The sequence below is a fragment of the Carcharhinus amblyrhynchos genome, chromosome 9 (genome assembly GCF_965287045.1).
Source record: "Carcharhinus amblyrhynchos chromosome 9, sCarAmb.v2.hapA, whole genome shotgun sequence".
NCBI classification, from domain to species: Eukaryota; Metazoa; Chordata; class Chondrichthyes; order Carcharhiniformes; family Carcharhinidae; genus Carcharhinus; species Carcharhinus amblyrhynchos.
This window is the reverse complement of record NC_137332.1, coordinates 1,383,914-1,400,297: the sequence shown is the minus strand read 5'-3', so window position 1 is coordinate 1,400,297 and position 16,384 is coordinate 1,383,914. Positions and strand designations below refer to the sequence as shown.

The following is a 16,384-nucleotide window of genomic DNA, read 5'->3' as shown; positions in this document are numbered from 1 at the left end:
TCCCTCCAAGGCCAAAATATCCTTGCGTAAGTGCGGCGCCCAAAACTGCACACAGTACTCCAGCTGCGGCCTCACCAATACCCTGTACAGCTGCAGCAAGACCTCCCTACTTTTATATTCAATCCCCCTCGCTATGAAGGCCAGCATCCCATTCGCCTTCCTGACCACCTGCTGCACCTGCAAGCTGGGTTTTTGCGACTCATGCACAAGGACCCCGAGGTCCCTCTGCACCGTCGCCTGCTGCAGTTTTTCGCCACGTAAGTAATAGTCCTTCCTACCATTATTCCTACCAAAGTGGACCACCTCACACTTGCCAACATTAAATTCCATTTGCCATTTCCTGGCCCATTCGTCCAGCCTATCTAGATCCTTCTGCAGACTCTCCACACCCTCCGCACAATTTGCCGTTCCACCAATCTTGGTGTCATCAGCAAATTTCGACACCCTACACTCGGTTCCCTCCTCCAGATCATCTATATAAATGGTAAATAGCTGAGGCCCCAGCACCGACCCCTGGGGCACTCCACTAGTCACCATCTGCCAATCCGAATAGCACCCGTTGACCCCCACTCTCTGCCTCCTATTTGACAACCAATCCTCTATCCACGCTAACACCCTACCCCCAACTCCATGTCCCTCCACCTTCTGCAATAACCTGAACCAGTTTTCCAGTTTGGTCCTTGTCCTTTGGGGATCCTTTAGCTTCCCTGCTGTTCAGCCATGTGGGCCTTCACTCCCAATTGCTGCTTCAGACACACTTAGATTAAGGTTTGATGGGCAGGAGTTTCTGGCTTCACTCAGACAAAATCGTAGGTTATAAGTTTTTGGCCAATAGCTCTGCACACTATGTAAACATTTTAAACTCACCCTGTATTTACAGCGTAAATCTCCAACACTGCCACTGTGAGGTTCTCCTTGCAGAGAGAGAGTAGGGTCTCTTAATGATCAATAAGGTAATCTATGTGTGGGTCCACAAGAGATGGGTGAGATCCTAAATGAATATTTCTCATCAGTATTTAGTGTTGAGAAAAGCATGGATGTTCGGGAACTTGGGGAAATAAATAGTGATGTCTTGAGGAGTGTACATATTACAGAGAAGGAAAAGCTGGAAGTCTTAAAGCCCATCAATGTAGTTAAATCCCTGGGACCTGATGAAGTGTATCCCAGGACATTGTGGGAGGCTAGGGAGGAAATTGCGGGTCCCCTAGCCGAGATATTTGAATCATCGATAGTCACGGGTGAGGTACCTGAAGATTGGAGGGTGGCAAATGTTGTGTCTTTGTTTAAAAAGGGCTGCAGGGAAAAGCCTGGGAACTACAGGCCAGTGAGCCTCACATCTGTGGTGGGTAAATTGTTGGAAGGTATTTTGAGAGACAGGATCTACAGGCATTTAGAGACACAAGGACTGATTAGGGACAGTCAGCATGGCTTTGTGAGTGGAAAATCATGTCTCACAAATTTAATTGAGTTTTTTGAAGGGGTAACCAAGAAGGTAGATGAGGGCAGTGCAGTTAATGTTGTCTACATGGACTTTAGCAAGGCCTTTGACAAGGTACTGCATCGTAGGGTGTTTCATAAAGTTAAATCTCATGGGATCCAGGGTGAGGTATCTAAATGGATACAAAATTGGCTTGATGAAAGGTGGATGTAGGGGGTTTTTCAAACTGGAGGCCTGTGACCAGCGGTGTGCCTCAGGGATCAGTGCTGGGCCCACTGTTATTTGTCATTTATATTAATGATTTGGATGAGAATATAGGAGGCATGGTTAGTAAGTCTGCAGATGACACAAAGATTGGTGGCATAGTGGACAGTGAAGAAAGTTATCTCCAATTGCAGCAGGATCTTGATCAATTGGGCCAGTGGGCTGACGAATGGCAGATGGAGTTTAATTTAGATAAATGCGAGGTGATGCATTTTGGTAGATTGAACCAGGGCAGGACTTACTCAGTTAATGGTGGGGCGTTGGGGAGAGCTACAGAACAAAGAGATCTCGGGGTACAGGTTCATAGCTCCTTGAAAGTGGAGTCACAGGTGGACAGAGTGGTGAAGAAGGCATTCAGCATGCTTGGTTTCATCAGTCAGAACATTGAATACAGGAGTTGGGGTGTCTTGTTGAAGTTGTACAAGACATTAGTAAGGCCACACTTGGAATACTGTGTGCAATGCTGGTCACCCTATTATAGAAAGGATATTAATAAACTAGAAAAAGTGCAGAAAAGATTTACTGGGATGCTACCAGGTTTGATGGTTTACTGGACTTTTTTCTCTGGAGTGCAGGAGGTTGAGGGGTGACCTTATAGAGGTCTATAAAACAATGAGAGGCCCAGATCAGCTAGATAGTCAATATCTTTTCCCAAAGGTAGGGGAGTCTAAAACTAAATGCAGGCAATTGGGATTAGCTTAGGTGGCGTGGATAAGTTGGGCCAAAGGGTTTGTTTTCATGCTGTAAACTTCTGTGACTCCTCCTGCCTTGGGAAATGATCGAAGGTGGGTCACCATGCCATACCTGTGCTGACTGTCACTGCATCACCTCTGAATATCATGTTGTGTTTTTATAAAGACATCCATCATGGATAAGGAGCTGGTGAAACATGATTTGGGTTCATTTATTATAATTTGCTTGATGAGAAGGGATCCACATGGATAGACGGCTGTAGAGCTGCGCACCGTGCTCTGCCCACAGGCAAAAGTGACACTGAGACTGGATCACATAACATGCATTCCTTCTCATGATGTCAAGCTGCCATCCCTTAAAGACAGATTGATTCCCAGAACTCTACCACCTCACCTGCCACAGAATCGGAGCTGGTGAGGGTCCAACAACGGAAATTTCCATGAACCTCAGGCTGGACTTTCCAGTCTCGCCTGAGTGAGAGAGATAGGGAGAGACAGAGAGAAAGAGAGAGAGAGACAGAGAGAAAGAGAGAGAGAGACAGAGAGAGAGAGACAGAGAGAGAGAGAGAGACAGAGAGAGAGAGACAGAGAGAGAGAGACAGAGAGAGAGAGACAGAGAGAGAGAGACAGAGAGACAGAGAGAGAGAGACAGAGAGAAAGAGAGAGAGAGACAGAGAGAAAGAGAGAGAGAGACAGAGAGAAAGAGAGAGAGAGACAGAGAGAAAGAGAGAGAGAGAGGCAGAGAAAGAGAGGGAGAGAGGCAGAGAAAGAGAGGGAGAAAGAGACAGAGAGAGGCAGAGAAAGAGAGGGAGAAAGAGGCAGAAAAAGAGAGGGAGAAAGAGGCAGAGAAAGAGAGTGAGACCGAAAGCGTGAGAGACAGAGAAAGACAGAGAGAGACAGAGACAATGAGAGTGAGAGACAGAGAAAGAGAATGAGAGAGACAGAGGCAGAGAAAGAGAGCGAGAGAGACAGAGAGAGGCAGAGAAAGAGACAGAGACAGAGAGACAAAGAGGGTGAGAGACAGAGAAAGAAAAAAAGAGACAGAGAAATAACAAAAGGTACAGAGAGAGAGAGAGAGTGACAGACAGGCAGAGATAAGCAGAGAGGGAGAGAGAAAGGCAGAGACAGAGAAAGAGAGAGACAGAGACAGAGAAAGAGAAACAGAGAGAGAGAGAAAGAGAGACAGCAAGACAGACGGAGAGAGAGGGGCAGTGAGGGCGATTGAGAGAAATCCCTGATTTTAAGACAAAGGTGAACAATGATATTACAGGAAAGTTGTAAAGTGATTGGCTGCTTTAAGAAATGTCTAAAGAACTGGAATTGAGAGAATTGTAAATATTTTAAATAACACTGAATAATTCAGAGACAGGAGCAGAGGAAAATTGGAAAATTAATGAGTTTGTTATTGATTCAATTCCTAAATCAGAGAATTCATTGCATTTCTCAGGTTTCAATTAACATCACAAGTTGAGGTGAACAGATGCATTACTCTGATCCAAAATTAATTAAGGAAATAATTAACAAGTTACTTCATTAAGATGTAATAACTGTGGTGGGACTGGTGATGTGCTTCAGCTGTAGGATGTGGGAACTCCCGGGTAATATTAAGCCGTGAAGGGGATGTTCCCACTAGTAGGAAAAGTGAGAACCAGAGGGGACAACCTCAGGCTAAAGGGATAATCCTTTAAAACAGAGATGAGGAGGAATTTCTTCAGCCAGAGAGTGGGGAATGTGTAGAACTCTTTGCCGCAGAAGGCTGTGGAGGCCAGGTCATTGAGTGTCTTTAAGACAGAGATAGATAGGTTCTTGATTAATAAGGGATCAGGGGTTATGGGGAAAAATCAGGAGAATGGGGATGAGAAAAATATCAGCCATTATTGAATGGTAGAGCAGACTCGATGGGCCAAGTGGCCTCATTCTGCTCCTGTGTCTTATGGTCCTATGAGCCAGAGCAAGTATGTCTACAGCCACTGAACTAGAGGCTGAGCTGTAGACACGGGGACACATCAGGAAGCAGGAAAGCTTGTTCCAGGAGGCAGTCACATTCTTTACGATCAGGGTTTCTGATTTAGCCACTGGTCAGTCACAGGAAGGTGTGAGTGAGGCAGGACAGGAATCGAGAAGGTAGAAGTGGAGAAACTCAGCCATTGTAATAGAGCAGGCGGTTTGAGGTGCTGTCAGCCTGGACAGGTGAGTGTGGTGGCTGCAGAGTGGATGAGTGAATAGACCATGGCACCTTGGCACAGGAAGCCCATTCCGGCAGGGTGAGGTAACAGGGATGGAGAGGTAGTTGTGGACAGTATAGTTAGGGGAATAGAAACATAGTAAATAGGGATAGCAGCTGGCCATTCAGCCCCTCAAACCTGCTCCACCATTCGTTATGATCATCCAATTCAATAGCCTGATCCCACCTTGCCCCCAAATCCTTTGATCCCCTTCATCCAAGAGTTATATCTGACTGTTTCCTGAAAACATTCAACATTTTGGCATCAATATTTTTCTGTTGTAGTGAATTCCACAGACTGACCACTCTCTGGATGAAGACATTTCTCCTCAGCTCAGTCCTGAACCATTTACCCTGTATCCTCAGACTGTGACCCCTGGTACCCCCAACACCAGGAACATCCTTCCTGCATCTACCCTGTTCAGTCATGTTAGCATTTTACAGGTTCCTAAGACATCCCCCCTCACTCTTTCAAACTCCAGTGAATTTAATCCTAACTGACTTAATCTCTCCTCATACGATAGACCTGCCATCCCAGGAATCAGCCTGGTAAACCTTCGCTGTGCTCCCTCTATAGCAAGGACATCCTTCCTCAGATAAAGAGACCAAAACTAACATATGAAGAACATAAGAACTAGGAGCAGGAGTCGGCCATCTGGCCCCTCGAGCCTGCCCCGCCATTCAATAAGATCATGGCTGATCTTTTTGTGGACTCAGCTCCACTTACCCGCCCGCTCACCATAACCCTTAATTCCTTTACTGTTCAAAAATCTACCTATCCTTGCCTTAAAAACATTCAATGAGGGAGCCTCAACTGCTTCACTGGACAGGGAATTCCACAGATTCACAACTCTTTCTGTGAAGAACATAGAACATAGAACTTTCTGTGAAGAAGTTCCTCCTCAACTCAGTCTGAAATCTGACCCCCTTATTTTGAGGCTATGCCCCTAGTTCTAGTTTCACCCGCCAGTGGAAACAACTTCCCTGCTTCTATCTTATCTATTCCCATCATAACCTTAGATGTTTCTCTAAGATCTCCCCTCATTCTTCTGAATTCCAATGAGTATAGCCCCAGTCTACTCAGTCTCTCCTCATAACCCAACCCTCTCAACTCCGGAATCAACCCAGTGAATCTCCTCTGCACCCCCTCCAGTGCCAGTATATCCTTTCTCAAGTAAGGAGACCAAAACTGTACACAGTAACTCCAGGTGTGTCCTCACCAGCACCTTATACAGCTGCAACATAACCTCACTGTTTTTAATCTCCATCCCTCTAGCAATGAAGGACAAAATTCCATTTGCCTTCTTAATTACCTGCTGTACCTGCAAACCAACTCCTTGAGATTCCTGTACAAGGACACCCAGATCCCTCTGCACAGCAGCATGCTGCAATTTTTTACCATTTAAATAATAGTCCATTTTGCTGTTATTCTGACCGAAATGGATGACCTCACATTTACCAACATTGTACTCCATCTGCCAGACCCTCGCCCACTCACTGAGACTATCTATATCCCTTTGCAGACTTTCAGTATCCTCTGCACTCTTTGCTCTTCCACCCATTTTAGTGTCACCTGTGAATTTTGACACACTACTCTTGGTCCCCAACTCCAAATCATCGATGTAAATCGTAAACAATTGTGGTCCCAACACTGATCCCTGAGGCACACCACTAGTCACTGATCGCCAACCAGGAAAATACTCATTTACCCCCACTCTTTGCTTTCTGTTAGTTAACCAATCCTCTATCCACGCTAATACATTACCCGTAACACTGTGCACCTTTATCTTATGTAGCAGTCTTTGGTGTGGCACCTTGTCAAATGCCTTCTAGAAATCCAGATACACCACATCCACAGGTTCCCCACTGTCCACTGCACATGGAATGTTCTCAAAGAATTCCACCAAATTAGTCAAACCTGACCTGCCCTTCATGAACCCATGCTGCGTTTTACCAATGGGACAATTTATATCCAGATGTCTCACTATTTCTTCCCTGATGATAGATTCAAGCATTTTCCCTACTACAGGAGTTAAGCTAACCGGCCTATAGTTACCTGCCTTTTGCCTACCTCCTTTTTTAAACAGTGGTGTCACATTTGCTGTTTTCCAATCTGAGGGAAACACCCCAGAGTCCAGCGAATTTTGGTAAATTACCATTAGTGCATTTGCTATTTCTCCCACCATCTCTTTTAGTTCCCTGGGATGCATTCCATCAGGACCAGGAGACTTGTTTACCTTTAGCCCCATTAGCTTGCCCAGCACTACTTTAGATCAGAGTTGAGGAGGAATTTCTTCACTCAAAGGGTGGTGAATCTGATCCACTTCAGATCAGCCATGATCTTATTGAATGGCGGGGCAGGCTCGAAGGGCTAGATGGTCTACACCTGCTCCTATTTCTTATGTTCTTATACCTCTTTCATGATAATGATAGTTTCTAGGTCCTCACCTGCCATAGACCTTCCTGTCATCAATTTTTGGCATGTTATTTGTGTCTTCCACTGTGAAGACCAACACAAAATACCTGTTCAATGCCTCAGCCATTTCCTCATTTCCAGTTATTACATCCCCCTTCTCATTCCCTAAAGGACCAATTTATAAATGACCTAGATGAGGGTGTAGAAGGATGGATTAGTAAATTTGCTGATGACACCAAAGTTGGAGGAGTTGTAGACAGTGAGGATGGATGTTACAGTTTGCAGAGGGACATAGAAAAGCTGCAGAGCTGGGCCGAGAGGTGGCAGATGGAGTTTAATACGGAAAAGTGTGAGGTGATTCACTTTGGTAAGAGTAACAGGAGTACAGAATATAGGGCTAATGGAAGGACTCTTAGTAGTGTTGACGAGCAGAGAGATCTCGGGGTACATGTGCATAGATCCCTGAAAGTTGGCACCCAGGTTGATAAGGTTGTTAAGAAGGCGTACGGTGTGTTAGCTTTTATTGGTAGAGGGATTGAATTTCAGAGTCGTGAGGTCATGTTACAACTGTACAAAACTCTGGTGCGGCCGCACTTGGAGTATTGCGTACAGTTCTGGTCGCCGCATTATAAGATTTGGAGGCATTGGAAAGGGTGCAGAGGAGGTTTACCAGGATGTTGCCTGGTATGGTGGGAAGGTCTTATGAGGAAAGGCTGAGGGACTTGAGGTTATTTTTGTTGGAGAGAAGAAGGTTACGAGGTGACCTGATTGAGGTATACAAGATGATCAAAGGATTGGATAGGGTGGACAGTGAGAGCCTTTTACCTCGGATGGTGATGGCTAACACGAGGGGACATAGCTTTAAATTAAGGGGTGGTAATTATAGGACGGATGTCAGAGGTAGGTTCTTTACTCAGAGGGTAGTAAGGGCGTGGAATGCCCTGCCTACAGCAGTTGTGGACTCGCCAACTTTAAGGGTGTTCAAATGGTCAGTGGATAGGCATATGGATAACATTGGAATAGTTTAGGTTAGAGGGTCATTAGATTGGTTCCACTGGTTGGCGCAACATCGAGGGCCAAAGGGCCTGTACTGCGCTGTAATGTTCTATGTTCTATGTTCAATGTTTACTTTCGCCACTCTTTTTCATTTTATATATTTGTAAAAACTTTTACTATCTGTTTTTTATATTCTGAGCTAGTTTACTCTCATAATCCATTTTACCTTTCTTTATCGCTTTTTTGTTGCTTTCTACTGACCTTTAAAGATTTCCCAATCATCGAGGTTTCCACTAATCTTTGCCACTTTATATGCATTTTCTTTCAAGTTGATACCCTCCTTTATTTCCTTCGATATCCCTGACTGATTATCCCTTTTTCTACGTCCTTCCTTGTCACTGGTATTTTTTTTGCTGAGCGCTGTATAAGATCACTTTCAAAGTCCTCCACTGTTCCTCAGTTGTCCCACCAGAAAGTTTTTGCTCCAGTCTACCTTAGCCAACTCCTCCCTCATCCTGTTGCACTCTCCTTTGTTTGAGCACAAGACACTGGGAATGGATTTTACCTTCTCACGCTCCATCTGTATTTTCAATTTAACAATACACAATATTCCAGGTGCGGCCTCACTAAACCCTATCTTCCCCACACTTCTGGTATTTTATTGGTCTTCCTTTTGGACACAGAATCAAAATATGTTTTCAGTTTGTTGGCCGTTTCTTCCTGCTGCCTTGTAAATTCCCCAGTTTATGAATGTAAAGGACCTTCATTTGTCTTTGTCTCCTCACACAGCGAGAGAAACCTTTCCCGTCAGTTTTAATGTCCCTGTTAGCTGAGAATAAGGGGCAGGTTATTGAGGACAGAGATGGGGAGGAATTCTTTCTCTCAGAGGGTGGGAATCTTTGGAATTCTCCACCCCAGAGGCTTGTAGAACTTTAGTTATTGAGTATGTTGAAAGCCGAGATCGATAGATTTCTGGATATCTACGACATTTAAGGATACGGGGATGGTGCGGGAAGACAGGATGGAGATAGATCAGCCATCATCTGGTGAAAGAGCAGAATGGGCCCGAGGGGCTGAATGGCCTCCTCCTCCTGCTTCTCATTTGCTGAATATTCCTGAGCAGAAGATCTGGGGTCTGACAGAGTTCCTCGGTGTTTTTCAAATGAGTTTGCTGTTGTCTGTTCCCAGGTGTAGGTGTAATCTTCACGCTAACAACTGTATCTTGGAGAATGGGAAGCTGAGTTGTGCATGTGAGCACAACACAACAGGGCTGGACTGTGAGAGATGCAAGAAAGGTTTTCAAGGGCGACCATGGAGAGCAGGCTCGTACCTCCCAATCCCCAAAGGGACAGCCAATGTCTGTAAGTAACGAGTGTTTGTCTGGCACAGCCTAAAATCAACACAAGATGCATTTCATATTCCATTCTCATTGAAACTCCAACGCTTTGTTTCCAAAGTACACCCCAATGAAACTTCCTGATTGTGTTACAAACAGAGTGTCAGTGAGAACTTGTACTCTCCCTGAATCATCAAATCTGACAGCCATTCAGCCCATAGTATCTGGGCCAGCTCTTTGAAAGAGCTTTCCAATTAGTCCCAGCTCCTGCTGGCTCCTGCTCAGTCCCCATGGCTCTGCAAAGATTGAATTATTTGGAGATGGAAGTGGAGACAGTCAATGATTCCAAAAGGAAATTCCATTGGAAATTGATAGGAATTAACCAGCAGATTGCAGGGATAGAGCGGAGAATGGAATCCAGATGGATTGTTCTACAGCGAGCTAGCATGGACACAATGGGCTGAAGAACCTCCTCCTGTGGCAGGATAACTGGGCTTCGATTTTCCCAGCCCCCTGCATTGCTGGAGTAGCATAGCGAGCTGGAAAATGTCAGCGCGTTGCCAAATTCAGGAATCACGACCAGCATCTGAGTTGTTTGGGATCAGGGAGGGGGGTGGTGGAGCAGGGATCGAGCCGGTGACCAGAGGGGTAGTTCAGGGCCGGCAGATGGGCAACTGGGGGAAGGATCAGAACTAGCGATCAGGGAGCCAGTGACTTCCAGGGAGTGTGGGGGAGGCTCATGTCAATTATCTCCCAGTATACTGGGAGGTCAGTACACGCGCACTGGCTCCCTCAGCAGTCTGTTGCCAGTCTCTCAGATGGGATCAGACGCTCCATCCATCCCTCTGTCCCACACCAGCATAAATTCCCTGGTGGCCTCCATGCTCCACAGAGTGCCGTAAATTCATTTCACTAAACTCGCTCAAAAAAACGGGCAGGAAAATCTCCCAGTTTCCTGCCCATTGGACACATCGGTTTTTTTGGAAAATCATGCCCTTTTTCCCCAATTCCCTTTTGAAAGTTATTTTTGAATCTGCTTCCACCGTCCTTTCAGGCAGCACATTCCAGATCACAACAACTCACTGTGTCAAATAAATTCCCCTCATCTCCCCCTCTGGTTCTTTTCCTGATTCTCTTCAATCTGTGTCCCGCTGGTTACCCACCCTCCTGTCACTGCAAACACTTTCTCCTGATTTACTCCATCTAAACTTCTCAATCATTTGAACTCTTTTATCTGTGTAATGTTGGAGTCAGTGAGTAAGGTGCATTTGCTGGCGTTATGTAGAGAATGAGATTAGAATCGATGTGTGTGTTAAATGTGATGAAATTTCTCTCTGTACCCACACACACAGATAGAGAGGCAGCAATGAGCTGGAGATAGGGCTGTGAATAGAATGTTAATAGCTAAATGAACATCTGGGTAACAGCTGGGGAGGGTGGGAGGTGAATCAACTTCTCTGTAATAAATATCTGAAGCAGGTCAGGATGTGAAGGTTGTGAGAGACATTTATAGTCAATTTTGTGGATTGTCCAAGATCAGAAAACAGATAATGACAGGAAGAGACATTGACGAGGGGTCGATGTGAATACAGACACCCTTATCTATTAACCCAGTGAACACACACACTCATCACATAGAGTGGGAACATCCTCACACACTAATCACATAGAGTGGGAATATCTTCACACACTAATCACACGGAATGGGAGTATCCTCACACACTAACCACACGGAATGGGAGTATCCTCACACACTAACCGTACGGAGTGGGAATATCCTCACACGCTAACCACACGGAATGGGAATATCCTCACACACTAACCGCACGGAGTGGGAATATCCTCACACACTAACCACACGGAATGGGAATATCCTCACACACTAATCACACGGAATGGGAATATCCTCACACACTAACCGCACGGAGTGGGAATATCCTCACACACTAACCACACGGAATGGGAATATCCTCACACGCACCTTGCACTTTTCTGGGTTAAATTCCAACTGCCACTGATCTACCCTATTGACCAACCCATCTATATCTTCCTGCAATCTAATACCTTCTTCCTCACTATTAATTACCCCACCAACTTTTGTGTCATCTGCAAACGTACTTATCAACCCCCTGTCCTCACTTCCCCACCTACAACATTCTCACCTATATCATTTATATACATCACAAACAATAAGTGATTTAGTATTGATCCCTGTGGTACGCCACCAGACACCGGCCCCAAGTCACACAAACAGCCTTCTACTAACCACCTCTTACCGTCCACCTCCTATTGGTCTCCTACCAGTAAGCCAGTTTGGATCCAACCTGCCAACTTACGCTGGATCCCATGTGCTTCAACCTTCTTTATACGTTCCCATGTGGAACATTGTCAAAAACTTCACGGAAATCCATATAAACTGCATCTAGTGCATTCTCCCTCATCTACACACCTGATCACCTCTTCAAAACATTCAAACAATGACCTCCATCATTTCCTCTCTCTGAGAAAGCCATGCTGACTATTCCTGATCAAACCTCACCTTTCCAAATGGAGATAGACTCTCTCCTTCAGAAATTTCTCCAATCGTTTCCCTGCCACTGATGTGAGATTCCCTGGATTATCTCTCCCACCTTCTTCAAAAGCAGAATCATCCTCCATCCTCCAATCCTTCCCTGCGGCCACAGAGGAATTAAAACTTTGGATCAGAGTCCCTGTAATTTTCTCCTTTGCCTCCCACAGCAGTCTGAGACTCAACTCATCCACAGTCCATTTTTAATCTGCCTAAACTTCCATTATCTTCTCACTCCCTATGTCAAATTGTTCCAGAACCTCACAGTCCTTCTCCCTGAATTCTATACCTATATCCTCCTTCCCCTGAGTGAAGACAGACAGGAATTTCTCATTTCACCCCCTACCCAATGTCCTCCGGCTTCACGCACTGATTGCCCCCTTGGCCTTAATGGGCCCTACTCCATCTGACCCTGAGCTGCTGGAACCTCTCCAAGGCTGCAGCAAGTTCATATCTGATGAGATTTTTGAGTTTGAATCTGGTGGATCTCCTTCTGTTTGCTTGCATCACTGTGTTTAAAAATAAAGATTGTTAATCAGATGTCTCTCGAACTCTTTGTGTTTCTGTTTCCCTCTCCAGGCCATCCTGACACCAACACGAGTGGCCGTAAGTAAAACCAACGATCTCTGACCTGTGACCTGCTGACCCAGAATCCATTCCTGTATTGAGATGATCACCTCAAACCTCTGGCATTACATGTATACAGGTGCAGGAGTGAACAGGGAGAGAGTGTGAACAGGGAGAGAGTGTGAACAGGGAGTGTGAACAGGTGTACAAGTGAACAGGGAGTGAGTGTGAACTGGTATAGTTGTGAACACAGTGATTGTTAACCAGTATAGTAAATAGGGAGTGAGTGTAAACTGGTGTAATTGTGAAAACAGAGTAAGTGTAAACTGATATTGTTGTGAATAGGGAGTGAGTGTGAACTGGTATAGTTGTGAACAGGATATGGGGTTTGATTTACTCTGGAGTCGACTAGAATCTAGTCAAACAAAGCAGCAGATATGAAGCAAAGAATTGATATTATTGATAATTCACATTTTCACTGAAAGGAAAAAGCTTCTGAACTGGGTCTCACGGAAAACATTCAGTGGGAAGTGAAGGGAATGTCTGTGAAAAGGCTGAGACCAGAATAAGTGGGATCCTGTTGTAATCTTGATACCCCAGATACAGGAATGGGATCTGGGTGAGTAACTCGGGTCTCAATCTGCTCACCTTTAACCCCAGATTTTACATCAATTCATCCCTGTTTATTAACCCTTTGCATGCTGCCCAATTCATCCCAATCTATCCACACATTGACCTCCCCAAATCCATATCCAACTGACAACAGTGACCGTAACTCACACACTGACAGAGAGCAACTAACTTCCAAACTGACCAAGAGTGACCATAAATCCCCAACTGACCAAGAGTGACCATAGCTCACACACTGACCGAGAGCGACTGTAACTTCCAAACTGGTTGAGAGTGACCATAACTTCCAATCAGACAGAGAGTGACCATAATTCTCAAACTGACCCAGTGACTGTGAATCCCCAAACTGACCGAGAGTGATCATAACTCTCAAACTAGCTGAGAGTGACTGTAACTCCTGCACTGACTGAGAGTGACCATAACTCACAAACTGACCAAGAGTGACCGTAACTCCCCGAATTGACCAAGAGTGACCGTAATTCCTGCACTGACCGAGAGTGACCCATACCTTTTTGGACTGAAATGGTTTGTGATTTTGCAACAGGAACATTTGAGGAACTGCTTGGCCCTAAACTCTGGAATTCTCTCCCACATCCCCTGTACCTTCCTCTGTCCTTTAAGATTCTCCTGTAAATCCCCTCACTAAAAAAGGATTTGACCTCCTTTCTGAATATCTCCTCCATCTCTCAGTGTCAGTTTTTGTCTCATTGATGGTGAAAAGGAGATAGAAATACCGCTGCTGATCTCCTGGACTCTCTTGTGATGGTCAGTCTGCACACAGTGTGTGTGAACACAGGAGAAATGTGGGGAAATAGTCGCTAGCTGGATTAGTAATTGCTGATTCTTCCTGATACATTACAGCTGACTCAGTCCGGGGTCAAACTCAGCAAACTATCTCAGCACGAGAGGGTGAGAAGACAAAGCAAGGTAGGAGATGACAAAGAATGGGACTGTAAAACAGGGAGCAGCAAATTACAGCACTCCCTCAGCACTGACCCTCTGACAGTGCGGCACTCCCTCAGCACTGACCCTCTGACAGTGCAGCACTCCCTCAGCACTGACCCTCTGACAGTGCGGCACTCCCTCAGCACTGACCCTCTGACAGTGCGGCACTCCCTCAGCACTGACCCTCTGACAGTGCGGCACTCCCTCAGCACTGACCCTCTGACAGTGCGGCACTCCCTCAGCACTGACCCTCTGACAGTGCAGCACTCCCTCAGCACTGACCCTCTGACAGTGCAGCACTCCCTCAGCACTGACCCTCTGACAGTGCAGCACTCCCTCAGCACTGACCCTCTGACAGTGCAGCACTCCCTCAGCACTGACCCTCTGACAGTGCAGCACTCCCTCAGCACTGACCCTCTGACAGTGCAGCACTCCCTCAGCACTGACCCTCTGACAGTGCAGCACTCCCTCAGCACTGACCCTCTGACAGTGCAGCACTCCCTCAGCACTGACCCTCTGACAGTGCAGCACTCCCTCAGCACTGACCCTCTGACAGTGCAGCACTCCCTCAGCACTGACCCTCTGACAGTGCGCCGCTCCCTCAGCACTGACCCTCTGACAGTGCAGCACTCCCTCAGCACTGACCCTCTGACAGTGCGCCGCTCCCTCAGCACTGACCCTCTGACAGTGCGGCACCCCCTCATTATGCTCTGAGCCTGTCTGTTTAAATTTCTCGCTCAAGTCTGTGGAGTTGGAGTAGTATTCTCAATGTTCTGTCTCAGAGGTGAGAATGTTACCCACTGTGCCAAACCTGAACCCAGGAGGTCCAGGGATAAGGGAAAGGAGCCCTAAGGGGCAAACTGGCAGTGCCCGGGGGCACCTTGGCATGGCCCACTGGACATTGGGCAGTCCAAAGATGTTGAGGCCAGAGGGAAGTGGGGCCTTTGTGGGGTCTATTGGGGGAACGGTGACCCACTGCCACTCTGCACTTAGGATCGATGGCAGAGGGAGGGGGACAGCGATCGGGGCTGGTATGAAGGCCAGAGGGTTGGGATTGTTGGGGTGGGGAGGTCAGGGAGATCATATCTGGCCAGCGGAGGAGATATCGGGGCTGTCCCAGTGACGTCTGGGGTGCCAGTGACAAGATGGTGGGGATCGGAGGGGATGCGATGGGGGTTGGTTGGGGGGGGGGTGGGGGGGGGGGGGGGCGCAGGGCTGGCCGGTGATCAGGAGGCTGGCAGTGCGGGATTATTGCACGTGCCAATCTCGACGCTGACAGATCTGCGCACGTGTAATGGCCCACTCAACACTCTGCAGCTGGCCTCTCCAGTGGGAATAAGCCCCCTGCATGAATTTTTATCCTGACTCACACTCAGTGTCCCTGTGATGCACAGAGAGTGGGAGATTCATTCTGAAACTCCTGCTTGAAGTGTCCAGCGTGATTTACTCCAATTATAGAGTTATTGATAGAGTCAGAGAGGTTTACAGCAGGGAAACAGGCCCTTCGGCCCAACTTGTCCATGCCGCCTTTTTTTTTGAAACCCTTAAGTTAATCCCAATTTCCCACATTTGGCTCATATCTCTCTATACCCATCTTACCCATGTAACTGTCTAAATGCTCCTTAAAAAGTAAAATTATACCCGTCCCTGCTACTACCTCTGGCAGCTCGTTCCAGACACTCACCACCCTCTGTTCTCGAGAAATAACCTGGAGTCTGTTCAGTTTTTTCTGATAGTTTCGATCTGATATCAACCTTTTAAAGCTGATTTTGCAACTTCCCCCAGCATCTGCCTCTCCTGTTTATACGATGGGGACAGAACTGTTTGCAGATTTCCAATTGTGATCGATTCCAAATTGAACATAGAATACTGAATTGCCCCCAGGTGGTCAGTATTGTATGGGTTAGCCATGGTAAATATGCAGGGTTACAGGCATAGGATGGGTGGGTAGTGCTGACTCGATGGGCTGAATGGTCTCCTTCTGCACTGTAGAGGTTCTGTGGTTTGAGCTTCTGTGCTGGTGGATGCCATCCTGTGGTGATGAAGCCAGTGTTTTGTATTTTTTTGGCCTGTGATAGTGTTGATTCAGCGCAGTTTCATAAGCACTCGGAGTAGGAGTAGGCCATTTGGCCCCTCGAGCCTGATCCGCTCTGTCATCAGGTGACTCACTCCGAAAGCTCGTAATTCCAAATAAACCTGTTAGACTTTAACCTGGTGTTGTGAGACTTCTGACTGTGCCCACTCCTGTCCAACGCCAGCATCTCCACGTCATGTTGAAGACTTGTTTTACTCTCAGAGTTTGACCGT

The 16,384-nt window shown here is 46.5% G+C and overlaps 1 protein-coding gene across 2 annotated transcripts in view; it reads left to right on the top strand.

Moving 5' to 3' along the window:
• LOC145348278 (netrin-G1-like) overlaps positions 1-16,384 on the top strand; it is a 58,557-nt gene that overhangs the window by 39,245 nt on the left and 2,928 nt on the right. The window contains exons 3-5 of one of the 2 annotated variants that reach the window (XM_080196476.1): positions 9,219-9,391; positions 12,515-12,541; positions 13,994-14,059. In XM_080196476.1, the coding sequence (XP_080052602.1) occupies positions 9,219-9,391; positions 12,515-12,541; positions 13,994-14,059 (266 nt within the window). The remainder of the gene's footprint in view (positions 1-9,218; positions 9,392-12,514; positions 12,542-13,993; positions 14,060-16,384) is intronic. The other variant, XM_080196477.1, reaches the window with a different exon arrangement.